The sequence below is a fragment of the Salmo salar genome, chromosome 10 (assembly GCF_965601325.2).
Source record: "Salmo salar chromosome 10, fSalSal1, whole genome shotgun sequence".
NCBI lineage: Eukaryota > Metazoa > Chordata > Actinopteri > Salmoniformes > Salmonidae > Salmo > Salmo salar.
Genome location: NC_138300.1, coordinates 122,667,575 through 122,684,894, shown reverse-complemented (window position 1 = coordinate 122,684,894; position 17,320 = coordinate 122,667,575). Strand labels below are relative to the sequence as shown.

At 48.9% G+C, this 17,320-nt stretch overlaps 1 protein-coding gene and 2 non-coding genes across 3 annotated transcripts in view; 2 read left to right on the top strand and 1 right to left on the bottom strand.

The window, feature by feature from the left end:
* The window catches only part of LOC106561766 (cingulin-like protein 1), a 43,008-nt gene extending 27,472 nt beyond the window's left edge, over positions 1-15,536 (top strand). The window contains 9 exon segments of the mRNA XM_082956641.1: positions 435-605; positions 1,548-1,679; positions 1,682-1,702; positions 5,976-6,065; positions 9,763-9,846; positions 9,977-10,101; positions 10,502-10,610; positions 13,880-14,043; positions 14,169-15,536. Of these exon segments, the coding sequence (XP_082812767.1) occupies positions 435-605; positions 1,548-1,679; positions 1,682-1,702; positions 5,976-6,065; positions 9,763-9,846; positions 9,977-10,101; positions 10,502-10,610; positions 13,880-14,043; positions 14,169-14,250 (978 nt within the window). The 3' untranslated portion in view covers positions 14,251-15,536.
* Positions 15,537-16,345: 809 nt separating this feature from the next.
* Positions 16,346-16,536, top strand: LOC123724726 (U2 spliceosomal RNA). Its single transcript, XR_006757239.1, has one exon. It is a non-coding gene; the product is annotated as a U2 spliceosomal RNA (small nuclear RNA).
* A 457-nt stretch (positions 16,537-16,993) lies between these two features.
* Positions 16,994-17,184, bottom strand: LOC123724715 (U2 spliceosomal RNA). The gene has a single exon (XR_006757237.2). It is a non-coding gene; the product is annotated as a U2 spliceosomal RNA (small nuclear RNA).
* Between the last annotated feature and the right edge of the window lie 136 nt (positions 17,185-17,320).

Below are 17,320 nucleotides of genomic sequence, written 5' to 3'. Positions count from 1 at the left end.
GAAGAACATTGTGTTTCTATGAAGCAGACCAGTATCATTTGAATATTTATTTTCTTGTCTGCTGCTTGCTGGGTTTAGAAGTTATGATACTCATGAATTACACTAGAGTTCTCATCAGTGCAAATGATAGGCGTTGCATGAAAAACATCATCTATCATGTGGAGGGGAATGTTCAATGAACACCATTCAGTCTGTCTGACTCCTTCCACTCCCTCCCCCTCCCCCCCCTCCTCTCCCTCCCCCCCTCTCCCCCCTCCTCTCACTCCTCCTCTCCCTCCCCTCTCTCTCTCCCCCTCCTCTCCCTCGCCCCTCCCCCCCTCCTCTCCCTCCCTCCCCCCTCTCTCTCCCCCCCCATCTCTCCCTCCCCTCCCCCTCTCTCCCCCTCCCCCTCCCTCCTCCCTCCCCCTCCCCCTCCCTCTCTCTTCCCCCTCCAGATAAGTGCTAAGGTGGAGGAGTGTGAGGCGTCCACTGAGAAGCTCCAGCTGCAGGTTGATGAAGTCAGAAAGAAGAGCTACACAGAGCTGACTGAGCTCCAACAACAGCTGCAGGAAAAGGGACTGGACCTGGAGAAATCCCAACAGAATACCAGAAAACTGCAGGAAGAGGTGAGTTACCAATGGAGGGATCATAGTCTGTCTGATGATACTCTCTCTCTTTCTTTCTTTCTTTCTTTCTTTCTTTCTTTCTTTCTTTCTTTCTTTCTTTCTTTCTTTCTTTCTTTCTTTCTTTCTGTCTTTCTCTGCTCTCTCTTCTCTCTCTCTCTCTCTCTCTCTCTCTCTCTCTCTCTCTCTATCCCTCTCTCACTCTCTCTGTCTATCTCTCTCTCACTCTCTCTCTCTCACTCTCACTCTCTTTCTCACTCTCACTCTCTTTCTCTCTCTCTCTCTCTCTCTATCCCTCTCTCACGCTCATCTGTCTATCTCTCTCTCAACTCTCTCTCTCACTCTCTCTCTCTCTCTCACTCTCACTCTCACTCTCTTTCTCACTCTCTTTCTCACTCTCACTCTTTCTCTCTCTCTCACTCTCTCTCTCTCTCCCTTTCACTCTCTATATCTCTTTCTCTCTTCATTATATCTCTCTCTCTCATGCTTCAGAGAGAAGGAGCTAAGCAGTGAATCTAGAGTTGATAGGGTTTATCAGGAGAGGAGACAGTAATGTAAAATGCAGCTGTAAATACATTGAGATGAAGGCTATTGAGATCCACAACCAGTTATATCATGGTTAATATGTTATGTGTGCATTAGCTTAGCATATAGCATTCCCTACCTGAACTTGGCTCTGTCTGGGCGTGAACCAGGCTCCTCTAGCCTCGCCAACACACTCGACCGCTCCCGCTTGCAAATGTATGAGCCGATTGAGCTACAGAAATTGAGTCTTATTTGATAGCTCCGTTGGCGACCTTTCAAGCTAGCCGTGGAGTTCTTAACTCCTGTGTGTGTGTGTGTGTGTGTGTGTGTGTGTGTGTGTGTGTGTGTGTGTGTGTGTGTGTGTGTGTGTGTGTGTGTGTGTGTGTGTGTGTGTGTGTGTGTGTGTGTGTGTGTGGTCAGCTGCTTCCCCTGGAGCAGGGTCTGGAGCGGGGTCGTAGAGAGTGGGAGGAGGCCCAGCAGAGATGCAGGCAGCTGGAGAGGAAGGTGGAGGAGCTGGAGGAGAGGAACGCACATGCCCAGGAGGACCTCACGCCCGACAGGTCAAACTCATTGAGGTACACACAACCTGACAGACTATAAATATGTACATTACACGCGTCTGAGATGCATTTCAAAATGTTGAATGTGATATGGATCTGTTGCGATATGGATCTCTTGCGATATGGATCTTTTACGATATGGATCTCTTGCGATATGGATCTTGCACATGTCAATATTGCGATTTTTGATATGAAACCACTTTAACTTCTATGGGCCACGTGGGACCCCAAGCGACCCACCCACGGTTCACACTATTCAACAGTCAGTGAAAAATCAGAGCACCAAATTCGAAAAAACAACAAAATGTCATAATTCAAATTTCTCAAACATTACAACTATTTTACACCATTTTATAGATAAACATCTCCTGAATCGAACCACGTTGTCCGATTTCAAAAAGGCTTTACGGCGAAAACATAAAGTTAGATTATGTTTAGGAGAGTACATAGACAAAACATTACCACACAGCCATTTTCAATGCAAGGACAAGCGTCACCAAAAGCAGAAAACCAGCTAAAATTATGCACTAACGAGAGAACCTTCACGAACGAAAAGTTTAAAAAAGTACTATTTTACGTTTGTTCAAACATGTCAAACGTTGTATAGCATCAATCTTTTAGGGCCATTTTAAGTTCAAAATTCAATAATATTCCAACCCGATATATTGAAAAACATTTTGGAACGCAGGTATCTTCTAACGTGAACGCGCCCCTGTGAACTGAAAGTGTTTTTCTGGGTCACCTGCTTACCAGCGTTCTCCTTCGGTCTGGGTTTACCGCAAAAAGGCTCAAACAACTTTCTAAGACTGTTGACATCTAGTGGAAGCCTTAGGAAGTGCTATTTGAGTCCTAACTCACTGTGTGTCAGAAAGGCAAGGACTTGAGAAAACTACAGGAACCAGAATTTCATTTCCTGGTTGGATTTCTCTCAGGTTGTTGCCTGCCATATGAGTTCTGTTATACTCACAGACATCATTCAAAGAGTTTTGGAAACTTTAGAGTGTTTTCTATCCAAATCTACTAATCATTCGCAAATATTTGACTCTGGGCTGGAGTATTAGGCTGTTTACTCTGGGCACGCTTTTCATCCAAAAGTGAAAATACTGCCCCCTAGCCCTAAAAGGTTATTAATTGTTTAGCTCTGGTGTGGAGGAGTGGCACACAGTCTGACAGGTCAAAGTCCTTGGAGGTACTATTACTGTGGGCCATATGTCCTATTCATACTACTGAGCCGAGACAAGCTGACCTGTGCAGACCTTTTACACATCCATCATAGTAGCGGGAACCGGGCTGGAAAGGATCGTGTAAAAAGAAACTATCACGGCAGTGTGATATGTTTTACCACAACCAGCCATCTGGTTTCTAAAAGCCATCCTGAGGGCATTCCCCCCCCCCCCCCCCTCCAGCCCCCCCTTCCCTCCAGGCCCCCCCCCCCCCCCCCCCCGCAAGACAAAATACACTGTTGGTTTGGATGTTTCCCACTCTCTGACTCGTTGACATGTTTACCTCTTCAAATCCCTCTATTTCCACCTGCATGTCCTTGTAGAGATGAGAGGGGAGTGGAAAATCCCTCTATTTCCACCTGCATGTCCTTGTAGAGATGAGTGGGGAGTGGAAAAGTGCAGCAGTTGCTGATTACCACGGAGACTTACCGATAACTGCTGCTTGTGTCACTGATGGCAAAACATGTTGTCACCTGTACCAGTGACTCCACAGACCAGTCTATACAAGTCATGTCATAGCTAATAGAAAACAATATGAATGGTTATAAGATATGTCTTGACAGTGTTATTATTTAACCAGGCAAGTCTGTTAACCTCTATGGGCTAGGTGGGACGCTAGCGTGCCACCCGTGGTGCACTCCATCAACAGCAGGTGCATTTCAAGAGCGGCAAATTTGAATCCAAATAAATGTCAAAATTCAAATTTTTCAAACATACAACTATTTTACACCCTTTGAAAGATAAACATCTCCTTAATCTAACCACGTTTTACGATTTCAAAAAGGTTTTACGGCGAAAGCATAAATTTAGAGTATGTTAGGACAGTACATTTACAAGAGTTGTGTGTAATGTTTTGTCAATTCAAAGACAGGGTCACCAAAACCATAAAACCAGCTAAAATGATGCACTAACCTTTTACAATCTCCATCAGATGACACTCCTAGGACATTATGTTAGACAATGCATGCATTTTTAGTTCTATCAAGTTCATATTTATATCCAAAAACAGCGTTTTACTATGGCATTGATGTTGAGGAAATCGTTTCCCTCCAATAACCGGCAGTCAAGTCAGCGTCACAAATTAAATAATTAAAATTAGAAAACATTGGTAAAATATTATATTGTCATTTAAAGAATTATAGATTTACATCTCTTGAACGCAATCAACTTGCCAGATTTAAAAATAACCTTACTGGGAAATCACACTTTGCAATAATCTGAGCACTGCGCCCAGAAAAATACGCGTTGCGATACAGACTAGACGTCATGTTGGGGAGATCTAAAATCGAAAATACTATGTAAATAATCCAATACCTTTGATTCTCTTCATCAGATGTCACTTCCAGGTATCACAGGTCCATAACGAATGTAGTTTTGTTCAAAAAAGCTCATCATTTATGTCCAAAAATCTCCGTCTTGTTAGCACATGATCTAAGCCAGCCGGACTTCTCGTCATGAACGAGGGGAAAAAATATATTTACGTTCGTTCAAACATGTCAAACGTTGTATAGCATAAATCATTAGGGCCTTTTTTAACCAGAGACATGAATAATATTCAAGGTGGACGAATGCATACTCTTTTATAACGTATTGGAACGAGGGTACCCAACATGAACTCGCGCGCAAGGTGTCTAATGGGACATCATCGTTCCATGGCTCTTGTTCGGTCAGATCTCCCTCCAGAAGACTCAAAACACTTTGTAAAGGCTGGTGACATCTAGTGGAAGCAATAGGAAGTGCCAAAATATTCCTCAGCCCCTGTGTTTTTCAATGGGATAGGTTTAAAGGTAATACAACACATCAGGTATCCACTTCCTGTCAGAAAATGTCTCAGGGTTTTGCCTGCCAAATGAGTTCTGTTATACTCACAGACACCATTCAAACAGTTTTAGAAACTTTAGAGTGTTTTCTATCCATATATAATAAGTATATGCATATTCTAGTTACTGGGTAGGATTAGTAACCAGATTAAATCGGGTACATTTTTTTTATCCAGACGTGCAAATGCTGCCCCCTAGCCCTAACAGGTTAACAACAAATTCTTATTTACAATGACGGTCTACCGGGGAACAGTGGGTTAACTGCCTTGTTCAGGGGCAGAACGACAGATTTTTACCTTGTCAGCCCTCCACTCTAACCGCTAGGCTACCTGCCCCCCCTCCACTCTAACCGCTAGGCTACCTGCCCCCCCTCCACTCTAACCGCTAGGCTACCTGCCCCCCGTCCACTCTAACTGCTAGGCTACCTGCCGTCCCTCCACTCTAACCGCTAATCTACCTGCCGCCCCTCCACTCTAACCACTAGGCTACCTGCCACCCCTCCACTCTAACCACTAGGCTACCTGCCGCCCCTCCACTCTAACCACTAGGCTACCTGCCGCCCCTCCACTCTAACCACTAGGCTACCTGCCGCCCCTCCACTCTAACCACTAGGCTACCTGCCTCCCCTCCACTCTAACCACTAGGCTACCTGCCGCCCCTCCACTCTAACCACTAGGCTACATGCCTCCCCTCCACTCTAACCACTAGGCTACATGCCTCCCCTCCACTCTAACCACTAGGCTACCTGCCTCCCCTCCACTCTAACCACTAGGCTACCTGCCTCCCCTCCACTCTAACCACTAGGCTACCTGCCTCCCCTCCACTCTAACACTAGGCTACCTGCCTCCCCTCCACTCTAATCACTAGGCTACCTGCCTCCCCTCCACTCTAACCACTAGGCTACCTGCCTCCCCTCCACTCTAACCACTAGGCTACCTGCCTCCCCTCCACTCTAACCACTAGGCTACATGCCTCCCCTCCACTCTAACCACTAGGCTACATGCCTCCCCTCCACTCTAACCACTAGGCTACCTGCCTCCCCTCCACTCTAACCACTAGGCTACCTGCCTCCCCTCCACTCTAACCACTAGGCTACCTGCCTCCCCTCCACTCTAACCACTAGGCTACCTGCCTCCCCTCCACTCTAACCACTAGGCTACCTGCCGCCCTCCACTCTAACCACTAGGCTACCTGCCACCCCTCCACTCTAACCCCAGGTTATATGTCCTGTGTTTCCTATTTCAGGGTCAGATGGGTCAGCTGGAGCAGGATCTGCAGGATGAGAGGAACAGTACAGATCTCCTGATGAACAGAGTGGATCAAGGGAAACAACAGGCCAGTACTCAGAAACACACACACACACACACACACACACACACACACACACACACACACTCAGAAACACACACACACACACTCAGAAACACACACACACACAGACACTCAGAAACACACACACACACACAGACACTCAGAAACACACACACACACACAGACACTCAGAAACACACACACACACAGACACTCAGAAACACACACACACACACACACACACAGAAACACACACACACACACACACAGACACTCAGAAACACACACACACACAGACACTCAGAAACACACACACACACACACACACACACACACACAGACACTCAGAAACACACACACACAGACACTCAGAAACACACACACACACACACAGACACTCACACACACACACACAGACACTCACACACAGACAGACAGACAGACAGACAGACAGACAGACAGACAGACAGACAGACAGACAGACAGACAGACAGACAGACAGACAGACAGACAGACAGACAGACAGACAGACAGACAGACAGACAGACAGACAGACAGACAGACAGACAGACAGACAGACAGACAGACAGACTAGATAGTGCCCGATCAGGGGCCTTCCCCCGCTAACGGCAGACATGAACACATGATTGTTTTTATCAATAGCACATTTAGGTCGGCGTTCTCAGATTCCTTCCTCTTCCAACATTGAAAAGTTGCTGAAGTAAGGGAAAGGTTAGACTGAGATCCTTTGTTTCCAGTATACAATCCTTCTGCCAGCAACTGCCTCCCAACACACTTGTTTATGTTTGTGAAACGCTGATGTAGCTATAAATGCAGTGTGTGTGTGTGTGTATGTGTGTGTGTATGTGTGTGTGTGTGTGTGTGTGTGTGTGTGCTGGTAAAGTAGGCCAGACTAATTAAAACACTAAATGAATCTGTTTTGGTTTCCCTGAAAATATAAAAAGACAAAATTATCCATTACCACCACTCCCTTTACTGTCCCTTTACGCTGCCTTTACACTCACTTTACTGTCCCTTTACACTCACTTTACTGTCCCTTTACACTCACTTTACTGTCCCTTTACACTCACTTTACTGTCCCTTTACACTCACTTTACTGTCCCTTTACACTCCCTTTACTGTCCCTTTACACTCCCTTTACACTCTCCTTACTGTCCCTTTACACTCCCTTTACACTCTCTTTACTGTCCCTTTACACTCCCTTTACTGTCCCTTTACACTCTCTTTACTGTCCCTTTACTGTCTCTTTACTGTCCCTTTTCTGTCTCCCTCCCAGACAGGGCCTCTGACTGTCAGTAGAGTCCTCCTCTCGGCCGGGGCCTCTGGCTAACTGTCAGTAGAGTCCTCCTCTCGGCCGGGGCCTCTGGCTAACTGTCAGTAGAGTCCTCCTCTCGGCCGGGGCCTCTGGCTAACTGTCAGTAGAGTCCTCCTCTCGGCCGGGGCCTCTGGCTAACTGTCAGTAGAGTCCTCCTCTCGGCCGGGGCCTCTGACTAACTGTCAGTAGAGTCCTCTCGGACGGGGCCTCTGGCTAACTGTCAGTAGAGTCCTCCTCTTGGCCGGGCCACTGACTAACTGTCAGTAGAGTCCTCCTCTTGGCCGGGCCACTGACTAACTGTCAGTAGAGTCCTCCTCTCGGCCGGGGCCTCTGGCTAACTGTCAGTAGAGTCCTCCTCTCGGCCGGGGCCTCTGGCTAACTGTCAGTAGAGTCCTCCTCTCGGCCGGGGCCTCTGACTAACTGTCAGTAGAGTCCTCTCGGCCGGGGCCTCTGACTAACTGTCAGTAGAGTCCTCTCGGGCCGGGGCCTCTGACTAACTGTCAGTAGAGTCCTCCTCTCGGCCGGGGCCTCTGACTAACTGTCAGTAGAGTCCTCCTCTCGGCCGGGGCCTCTGACTAACTGTCAGTAGAGTCCTCCTCTCGGCCGGGGCCTCTGACTAACTGTCAGTAGAGTCCTCCTCTCGGCCGGGGCCTCTGGCTAACTGTCAGTAGAGTCCTCCTCTCGGCCGGGGCCTCTGGCTAACTGTCAGGAGAGTCCTCCTCTCGGCCGGGGCCTCTGACTAACTGTCAGGAGAGTCCTCCTCTCGGCCGGGGCCTCTGGCTAACTGTCAGTAGAGTCCTCCTCTCGGCCGGGGCCTCTGGCTAACTGTCAGTAGAGTCCTCTCGGCCGGGGCCTCTGGCTAACTGTCAGTAGAGTCCTCCTCTCGGCCGGGGCCTCTGGCTAACTGTCAGTAGAGTCCTCTCGGCCGGGGCCTCTGGCTAACTGTCAGTAGAGTCCTCTCGGCCGGGGCCTCTGGCTAACTGTCAGTAGAGTCCTCTCGGCCGGGGCCTCTGGCTAACTGTCAGTAGAGTCCTCTCGGCCGGGGCCTCTGACTAACTGTCAGTAGAGTCCTCCTCTCGGCCGGGGCCTCTGGCTAACTGTCAGTAGAGTCCTCCTCTCGGCCGGGGCCTCTGGCTAACTGTCAGTAGAGTCCTCCTCTCGGCCGGGGCCTCTGGCTAACTGTCAGTAGAGTCCTCCTCTCGGACGGGGCCTCTGGCTAACTGTCAGTAGAGTCCTCCTCTCGGCCGGGGCCACTGACTAACTGTCAGTAGAGTCCTCCTCTCGGCCGGGGCCTCTGGCTAACTGTCAGTAGAGTCCTCCTCTCGGCCGGGGCCACTGACTAACTGTCAGTAGAGTCCTCCTCTCGGCCGGGGCCTCTGGCTAACTGTCAGTAGAGTCCTCTCGGCCGGGGCCTCTGACTAACTGTCAGGAGAGTGCCTCCTCTCAGCCGGGGCCTCTGGCTAACTGTCAGTAGAGTCCTCCTCTCGGCCGGGGCCTCTGGCTAACTGTCAGTAGAGTCCTCTCGGCCGGGGCCTCTGACTAACTGTCAGTAGAGTCCTCCTCTCGGCCGGGGCCTCTGGCTAACTGTCAGTAGAGTCCTCTCGGCCGGGGCCTCTGACTAACTGTCAGTAGAGTCCTCCTCTCGGCCGGGGCCACTGACTAACTGTCAGTAGAGTCCTCCTCTCGGCCGGGGCCTCTGGCTAACTGTCAGTAGAGTCCTCCTCTCGGCCGGGGCCACTGACTAACTGTCAGTAGAGTCCTCCTCTCGGCCGGGGCCTCTGGCTAACTGTCAGTAGAGTCCTCTCGGCCGGGGCCTCTGACTAACTGTCAGGAGAGTCCTCCTCTCAGCCGGGGCCTCTGGCTAACTGTCAGTAGAGTCCTCCTCTCGGCCGGGGCCTCTGGCTAACTGTCAGTAGAGTCCTCTCGGCCGGGGCCTCTGACTAACTGTCAGTAGAGTCCTCCTCTCGGCCGGGGCCTCTGGCTAACTGTCAGTAGAGTCCTCCTCTCGGCCGGGGCCTCTGGCTAACTGTCAGTAGAGTCCTCCTCTCGGCCGGGGCCTCTGACTAACTGTCAGTAGAGTCCTCCTCTCGGCCGGGGCCTCTGGCTAACTGTCAGTAGAGTCCTCCTCTCGGCCGGGGCCTCTGGCTAATTGTCAGGAGAGTCCTCTCGGCCGGGGCCTCTGACTAACTGTCAGGAGAGTCCTCTCGGCCGGGGCCTCTGACTAACTGTCAGTAGAGAATAGTCTTTGGGATCCTACTCACGTGCTGTCAGATCTAGGATGAAATGCAAAACAGACAGAGCAGACATAATTTCCATAATAGTTTCATAATGTATTCTGCGGTGTGTAGTAAAGGCCTATTCATGTCTCTTTCTCTCTGCTGACAGATGGAGCAGATAAGAGGTGAGCTGCTGCAGGAGAGAGCAGTCAGACAGGACCTGGAGTGTGACAAAATCACTCTGGAGAGACAGGTATACTTCTAACCCCTGTGACATCACCAATCTCTCTACAGTCGATGGTTGAACCTGCGATAGATGACCCAAATGCTTCCTGACCCTCTTATACAACATGTCCTGCTCACCCTGTATTGTTCTCTTCCAGAATAAGGACCTGAAGAGCAGGGTGTCTCATCTAGAGGGCTCCCAGAGGTCCAACCAGGATGTTGTGGTCTCCAGACTGGAGGGAAGGATCCAGGAGCTGGAGGGGAGGCTGGAGGGAGAGGAGAGGTGAGATGGAGAGGTGGAGGGGAGAGGAGAGGTGGAGGGGAGAGCAGAGGAGAGGTGGAGGGGAGAGCAGAGGAGAGGTGGAGGGGAGAGCAGAGGAGAGGTGGAGGGGAGAGCAGAGGAGAGGTGGAGGGGAGAGCAGAGGAGAGGTGGAGGGGAGAGCAGAGGAGAGGTGGAGGGGAGAGCAGAGGAGAGGTGGAGGGGAGAGCAGAGGAGAGGTGGAGGGGAGAGCAGAGGAGAGGTGGAGGGGAGAGCAGAGGAGAGGTGGAGGGGAGAGCAGAGGAGAGGTGGAGGGGAGAGCAGAGGAGAGCTGGAGGGGAGAGCAGAGGAGAGCTGGAGGGGAGAGCAGAGGAGAGCTGAGGACTATGATCATGTCTGACAGGGTTTCATATTGTCTTCTCAGAGACAACATCAACCTGCAACAAGCCAACAGGAAACTAGAGAGAAAAGTGAAGGAGATGACGATTCAAGTGGACGATGAGCACATGTCTATGCAGAACCAGAAAGACCAGGTAAAGTGGACAATGAGCACATATCTATGCAGAACCAGAAAGACCAGGTAAAGTGGACGATGAGCACATATCTATGCAGAACCAGAAAGACCAGGTAAAGTGGACAATGAGCACATGTCTATGCAGAACCGGAAACACAAGTGTTACGTTCCCCAGCAAGAGAACTAAACATGTCGCTCAAACAGAAGGAGGAACTTACAAAGAGTCACTGACCAACAACCGAAACTAAACAGGTGGGGTTTTAGGAGCGGCTCTGAAAGACACTCATGGGGGGGGGGGGGGTGTCCACTGAAAGTCAACTAGTAACAACAACTGTAACCTAAATGACACCCACAATGAGACCCCATTTTTAATCTGCAAACAAAATAAAAGCCCACATCAAACATAAAGACAGGAAGTAAACCAAAAGGTTGAGCTAAACACACAGGAATGTTTTTCTAGAAGTCAAATAGGGCGAGAAAACTAAAAGGTGTTGACCCCCCCACATCTCAAGACAACTGGAACACTGGGCCAGCCATTCTTATTTAGCACCTGGGCCAGCCATTCTTATTTAGCACCTGGGCCAGCCATTCTTATTTAGCACCTGGGCCAGACAGTCTTATTTAGCACCTGGGCCAGCCACTCTTATTTAGCACCAGGGCCACCCACTCTTATTTAGCACCAGGGCCAGCCACTCTTATTTAGCACCTGGGCCAGCCATTCTTATTTAGCACCTCGGCCAGCCATTCTTATTTAGCACCTGGGCCAGCCATTCTTGTTTAGCACCTGGGCCAGCCATTCTTATTTAGCACCTGGGCCAGCCACTCTTATTTAGCACCTGGGCCAGCCAGTCTTATTTAGCACCTGGGCCAGACAGTCTTATTTAGCACCTGGGCCAGCTATTCTTATTTAGCACCAGGGCCACCCACTCTTATTTAGCACCAGGGCCAGCCACTCTTATTTAGCACCTGGGCCAGCCACTCTTATTTAGCACCTGGGCCAGCCATTCTTATTTAGCACCTGGGCCAGCCATTCTTATTTAGCACCTGGGCCAGCCACTCTTATTTAGCACCTGGGCCAGCCATTCTTATTTAGCACCTGGGCCAGCCATTCTTATTTAGCACCTGTGCCAGCCAGTCTTATTTAGCACCTGGGCCAGCCACTCTTATATAGCACCTGGGCCAGCCACTCTTATATAGCACCTGGGCCAGCCATTCTTATTTAGCACCTGGGCCAGCCACTCTTATTTAGCACCTGGGCCAGCCATTCTTATTTAGCACCTGGGCCAGCCATTCTTATTTAGCACCTGGGCCAGCCACTCTTATTTAGCACCTGGGCCAGCCATTCTTATTTAGCACCTGGGCCAGCCATTCTTATTTAGCACCTGGGCCAGCCATTCTTATTTAGCACCTGGGCCAGCCATTCTTATTTAGCACCTGGGTCAGCCATTCTTATTTAGCACCTGGGCCAGCCATTCTTATTTAGCACCTGGGCCAGCCATTCTTATTTAGCACCTGGGCCAGCCATTCTTATTTAGCACCTGGGCCAGCCATTCTTATTTAGCACCTGGGCCAGCCATTCTTATTTAGCACCTGGGCCAGCTATTCTTATTTAGCACCTGGGCCAGCCTCTCTTATTTAGCACCTGGGCCAGCCATTCTTATTTAGCACCTGGGCCAGCCATTCTTATTTAGCACCTGGGCCAGCCACTCTTATTTAGCACCTGGGCCAGCCACTCTTATTTAGCACCTGGGCCAGCCACTCTTATATAGCACCTGGGCCAGCCACTCTTATATAGCACCTGGGCCAGCCAGTCTTATTTAGCACCTGGGCCAGCCAGTCTTATTTAGCACCTGGGCCAGCCAGTCTTATTTAGCACCTGGGCCAGCCAGTCTTATTTAGCACCTGGGCCAGCCATCTTATTTAGCACCTGGGCCAGCCATTCTTATTTAGCACCTGGGCCAGCCATTCTTATTTAGCACCAGGGCCACCCACTCTTATTTAGCACCAGGGCCACCCACTCTTATTTAGCACCTGGGCCAGCCATTCTTATTTAGCACCAGGGCCACCCACTCTTATTTAGCACCTCGGCCAGCCATTCTTATTTAGCACCTCGGCCAGCCACTCTTATTTAGCACCTGGGCCAGCCACTCTTATTTAGCACCTGGGCCAGCCACTCTTATTTAGCACCTGGGCCAGCCACTCTTATTTAGCACCTGGGCCAGCCACTCTTATTTAGCACCTGGGCCAGCCACTCTTATTTAGCACCTGGGCCAGCCACTCTTATTTAGCACCTGGGCCAGCCACTCTTATTTAGCACCTGGGCCAGCCACTCTTATTTAGCACCTGGGCCAGCCACTCTTATTTAGCACCTGGGCCAGCCAGTCTTATTTAGCACCTGGGCCAGCCAGGCTTATTTAGCACCTGGGCCAGCCAGTCTTATTTAGCACCTGGGCCAGCACACCTTCTGACTAATGAGGTGGCACCATTCGGTGAGCCCAACGCACTAAGGTGCCAGTGTCCAACCTCCTAAATGGAAAAACCAAAGTCTGTAACACCAGGTGAAGCATAACAATCTACAGTTCATTAAAATAGTTACTTTAACACTTTATTTGAAGCGTACGTTATAACAGTGTCCGTAATACTGTCATAAACGTGACATTACAAAATGTTTTAAGATGTCATGGACATCTCTGAACGTCAAGTGGCAAAATCAGATAAAGTGTTACCATAGTTACAGGATGACACAGGCGAGTCAAAGTAATTCACATCCATTGAGGACTTTTCATTGGCCAATTCACGGAGATCCTACCTAATGTACACCACTTATAGCTGACCCAGAAGCTGAAGACAGACAAGTACTAAATGGCTAGCTAGTTAGCGGTGCGCGCTAGTAGCGTTCAATCAGTTTGAGACCTTGAAGTAGTTGTTTCCCTCGCTCGGCCAGGACCGCGGCTTTAGTGGAGCGATGGGTAATGACGCTTCATGGGTGGCTGTTGTCGGTGTGTTCAGAGGGTCTCTGGTTCGAAGGCCAAGTTGAGGGGAACGCTGTTAAACACATCAATGCATTGTTAAAACTATGTGCTGTATAACCCCCTCTCTCTCCTCCCCTCCCCTCTCTCTCCTCCTCTCCTCTCCTCTCCTCCCCTCTCATATCCACTCCTGTCTTCTCCTCTATGCTCCTCTCCTCTCCTCTCCTCCCCTCTCATATCCACTCCTGTCTTCTCCTCTCCTCTCCTCCCCTCCCCTCTCCTCTCCTGTCTTCTCCTCTATGCTCCTCTCCTCTCGTAGCTGAACCAGAGGCTGAAGACAGCGAAGAGACAGATGGACGGGGCCGAAGAGGAGATAGAACGTCTGGAAAACTCTAAGAGGAAGTTACAAAGAGATCTGGATGAGCAGATCGAGACCAACGATCAGATTCTCAGCCAGCTCAACGCCCTGCGCTCAGAGATGAGGTGAGTTCAATACAGCAGTGTGTTAGGATGTATCTTTCATTTATATAACTCGTTTTTGTACCCTTTTTATTATTGTCGTTATATATAATGCTTCTACGGAAATGTGTTGTTTTTTTCCCCCCCAGGCGTAAGCAACAGAAGTCTTCCCCCCTCCTGATGATCGAGAAGGATGATACTGTCTGTGATGATGACGTCAACTCTGACTGAAAGATACACTAACTTACTTTCTTATAGTACTCCAGCGCATTCCCACTGGGACACGAGGAGCTCTTCATTCCCACTGGGATACAAGGAGCTCTTCATTCCCACTGGGATACAAGGAGCATTCCCACTGGGATACAAGGAGCATTCCCACTGGGATACGAGGAGCTCTTCATTCCCACTGGGATACGAGGAGCTCTTCATTCCCACTGGGATACGAGGAGCTCTTCATTCCCACTGGGATACGAGGAGCTCTTCATTCCCACTGGGATACGAGGAGCTCTTCATTCCCACTGGGATACGAGGAGCTCTTCATTCCCACTGGGATACGAGGAGCTCTTCATTCCCACTGGGATACGAGGAGCTCTTCATTCCCACTGGGATACGAGGAGCTCTTCATTCCCACTGGGATACGAGGAGCTCTTCATTCCCACTGGGATACGAGGAGCTCTTCATTCCCACTGGGATACGTGGAGCTCTTCATTCCCACTGGGATACGAGGAGCTCTTCATTCCCACTGGGATACGAGGAGCTCTTCATTCCCACTGGGATACGAGGAGCTCTTCATTCCCACTGGGATACGAGGAGCTCTTCATTCCCACTGGGATACGAGGAGCTCTTCATTCCCACTGGGATACGAGGAGCTCTTCATTCCCACTGGGATACGAGGAGCTCTTCATTCCCACTGGGATACGAGGAGCTCTTCATTCCCACTGGGATACGAGGAGCTCTTCATTCCCACTGGGATACGAGGAGCTCTTCATTCCCACTGGGATACGAGGAGCTCTTCATTCCCACTGGGATACGAGGAGCTCTTCATTCCCACTGGGATACGAGGAGCTCTTCATTCCCACTGGGATACGAGGTTGCAAAGAGCTCTTTCCACTTTTTTCCCTTTCCTCTGTGACATGTTGTGATGTTCTGACAGCCTGGTGAGAAGAATACAAGCAGTCAAGTCAAAAACAGTTTTCGTGATTATCACTCCGGTAAATCACTGTGAGGACTTGGGAATGAAACGCGTTACAGAAGTTTGTCATTAACAATATTTCCAATGTACAACTCAAATGTGGGTTTGGTTCTGGTCCTATCTGTGGGTTTCATAACCCGTTGCATTAGACTGCCCTCCAGTGGCCATTGTAGAACTGCAGTTACAGGAGAAAACAATAAGCAATGTGTTTTCACTTTTCACCATCATAAAACAGTCAATAACTAACTATATTGTGTGCGGCATATCACTTTTACTTGCATAATGTATTTAACCTATGAATGAATAAAGGTTTATTCATAACTAACTTGTGTGAAATAAATGATGAAAAGCAGGCTGTATATCTGTAAGGTATCTCAGGATTTCTTATACAGTGTGTCGTCGTCGCCGTCCCCCCCCCCCCCCCCCCCCACACACACACACACACACACACACACACACACACACACACAAAGCCTTCCCCAATCCCCCCTTAGAAGCATTTCATCCTCTACTCTAGTAATTTAGGAGGACAACTTTATAAACGCCTCCTCACAATGGCCTTATTATGCATACAAGGCTCTATAGACAGATTTAAAAATACATAGGCTATTTTTGCGTTGATGTTGTATGTATTGAAGTCAAATGGTTCAACATTGAAATACATTTTAATTGAACACACAGTGCAGCTTGGACAAGGAGACGGTCGGTGGAAGTCTGGCGCCACCAAGTGGACAATTATTTTAGTTCCCTTGTGGCATCAACGCTTCCAGAGATAGTTTATAAAAGATAAAATGGTATGTCCATTTTATTATCTGCAAATTATTTCTCCCACCCGTATTTGATAGATTATTATTCCAATTTATCTGTAAATCTGGTTTTAACTCAATAAGGATTTGTCTCGTTTCCGATTGGAGGAGGCTGGATGACCACGTGATTACGGATCCTACCAATGTGTTACTTTGTAACAGTGAAAAGTGTCTTTTCCCGACGTTGATCAAATCCCAATCTATGCAGCATGTTTTACCAGCATCATCTTTGATATCTGGTGTAAAGTTTACAGAGCTCATTTTGGTGTACCCGTTACCGGATTTGACGTGTCCGAGAACGGCAGCTTCCTCCTGAAAGCATTGCGGTATCGCTTCTCGGCCTTTTGGCTAAGATCAAGTGTAGTATCTGTTCTTATCAGTTTAATATCTGATACGTCCCCTATCTGGGGACCATATATTAAATTGATTTTTGGAATAGGGAGATGGAATAGGGGCTTGCTCCGTCCACTCCACGCATCGACCTGGTATTGCAGTACCTCCAGGAACGGTGCACCCCCTGCCGTTGTGAATATAAACCAGATCAAGTTATTAACAGGATGTTTTTCCCCTGGTGACTCTGCACTCCCAGAGCAAGAGAGAATAGATGTTTTGTTGCATTTCATTTGAAAACAGATCGTTTGGTAGAGCATGGTGTTTGCAACGCCAGGGTTGTGGGTTCGATTCCCACGGGGGACCAGTACAAAAGAAATGCATGAAATGTATGCACTCACTACTGTAAATCGCTCTGGATAAGAGCGTCTACTAAATGACTAAACGTAAAAATCTATAGTTTTGTACATTTTATACACATAAACACGGCATAACAGCGTCAAAAACAATTTGTTTAGATTTATTGGGTGACTGACTTGACCTCCACTTTCTAAGCATCATTGACAGACAATGATACACTATAACCAACATAATTCCAATACAAAAAACATCCTGTTAACTTGATCTGGTTTTTATTCACAACGGCAGGGGGTGCACCGTTCCTGGAGGTACTGCAATACCAGGTCGATGCGTGGAGTGGACGGAGCAAGCCCCTATTCCATCTCCCTATTCCAAAAATCAATTTAATATATGGTCCCCTGATAGGGGACGTATCAGATATTAAACTGATAAGAACAGATACTACACTTGATCTTAGCCAAAAGGCCGAGAAGCGATACCGCAATGCTTTCGGGAGGAAGGTGCCGTTCTCAGACACGTCAAATCCGATAACGGGTACACCAAAATGAGCTCTGTAAACTTTACACCAGATATCAAAGATGATGCTGGTAAAACATGCTGCATAGATTGGGAT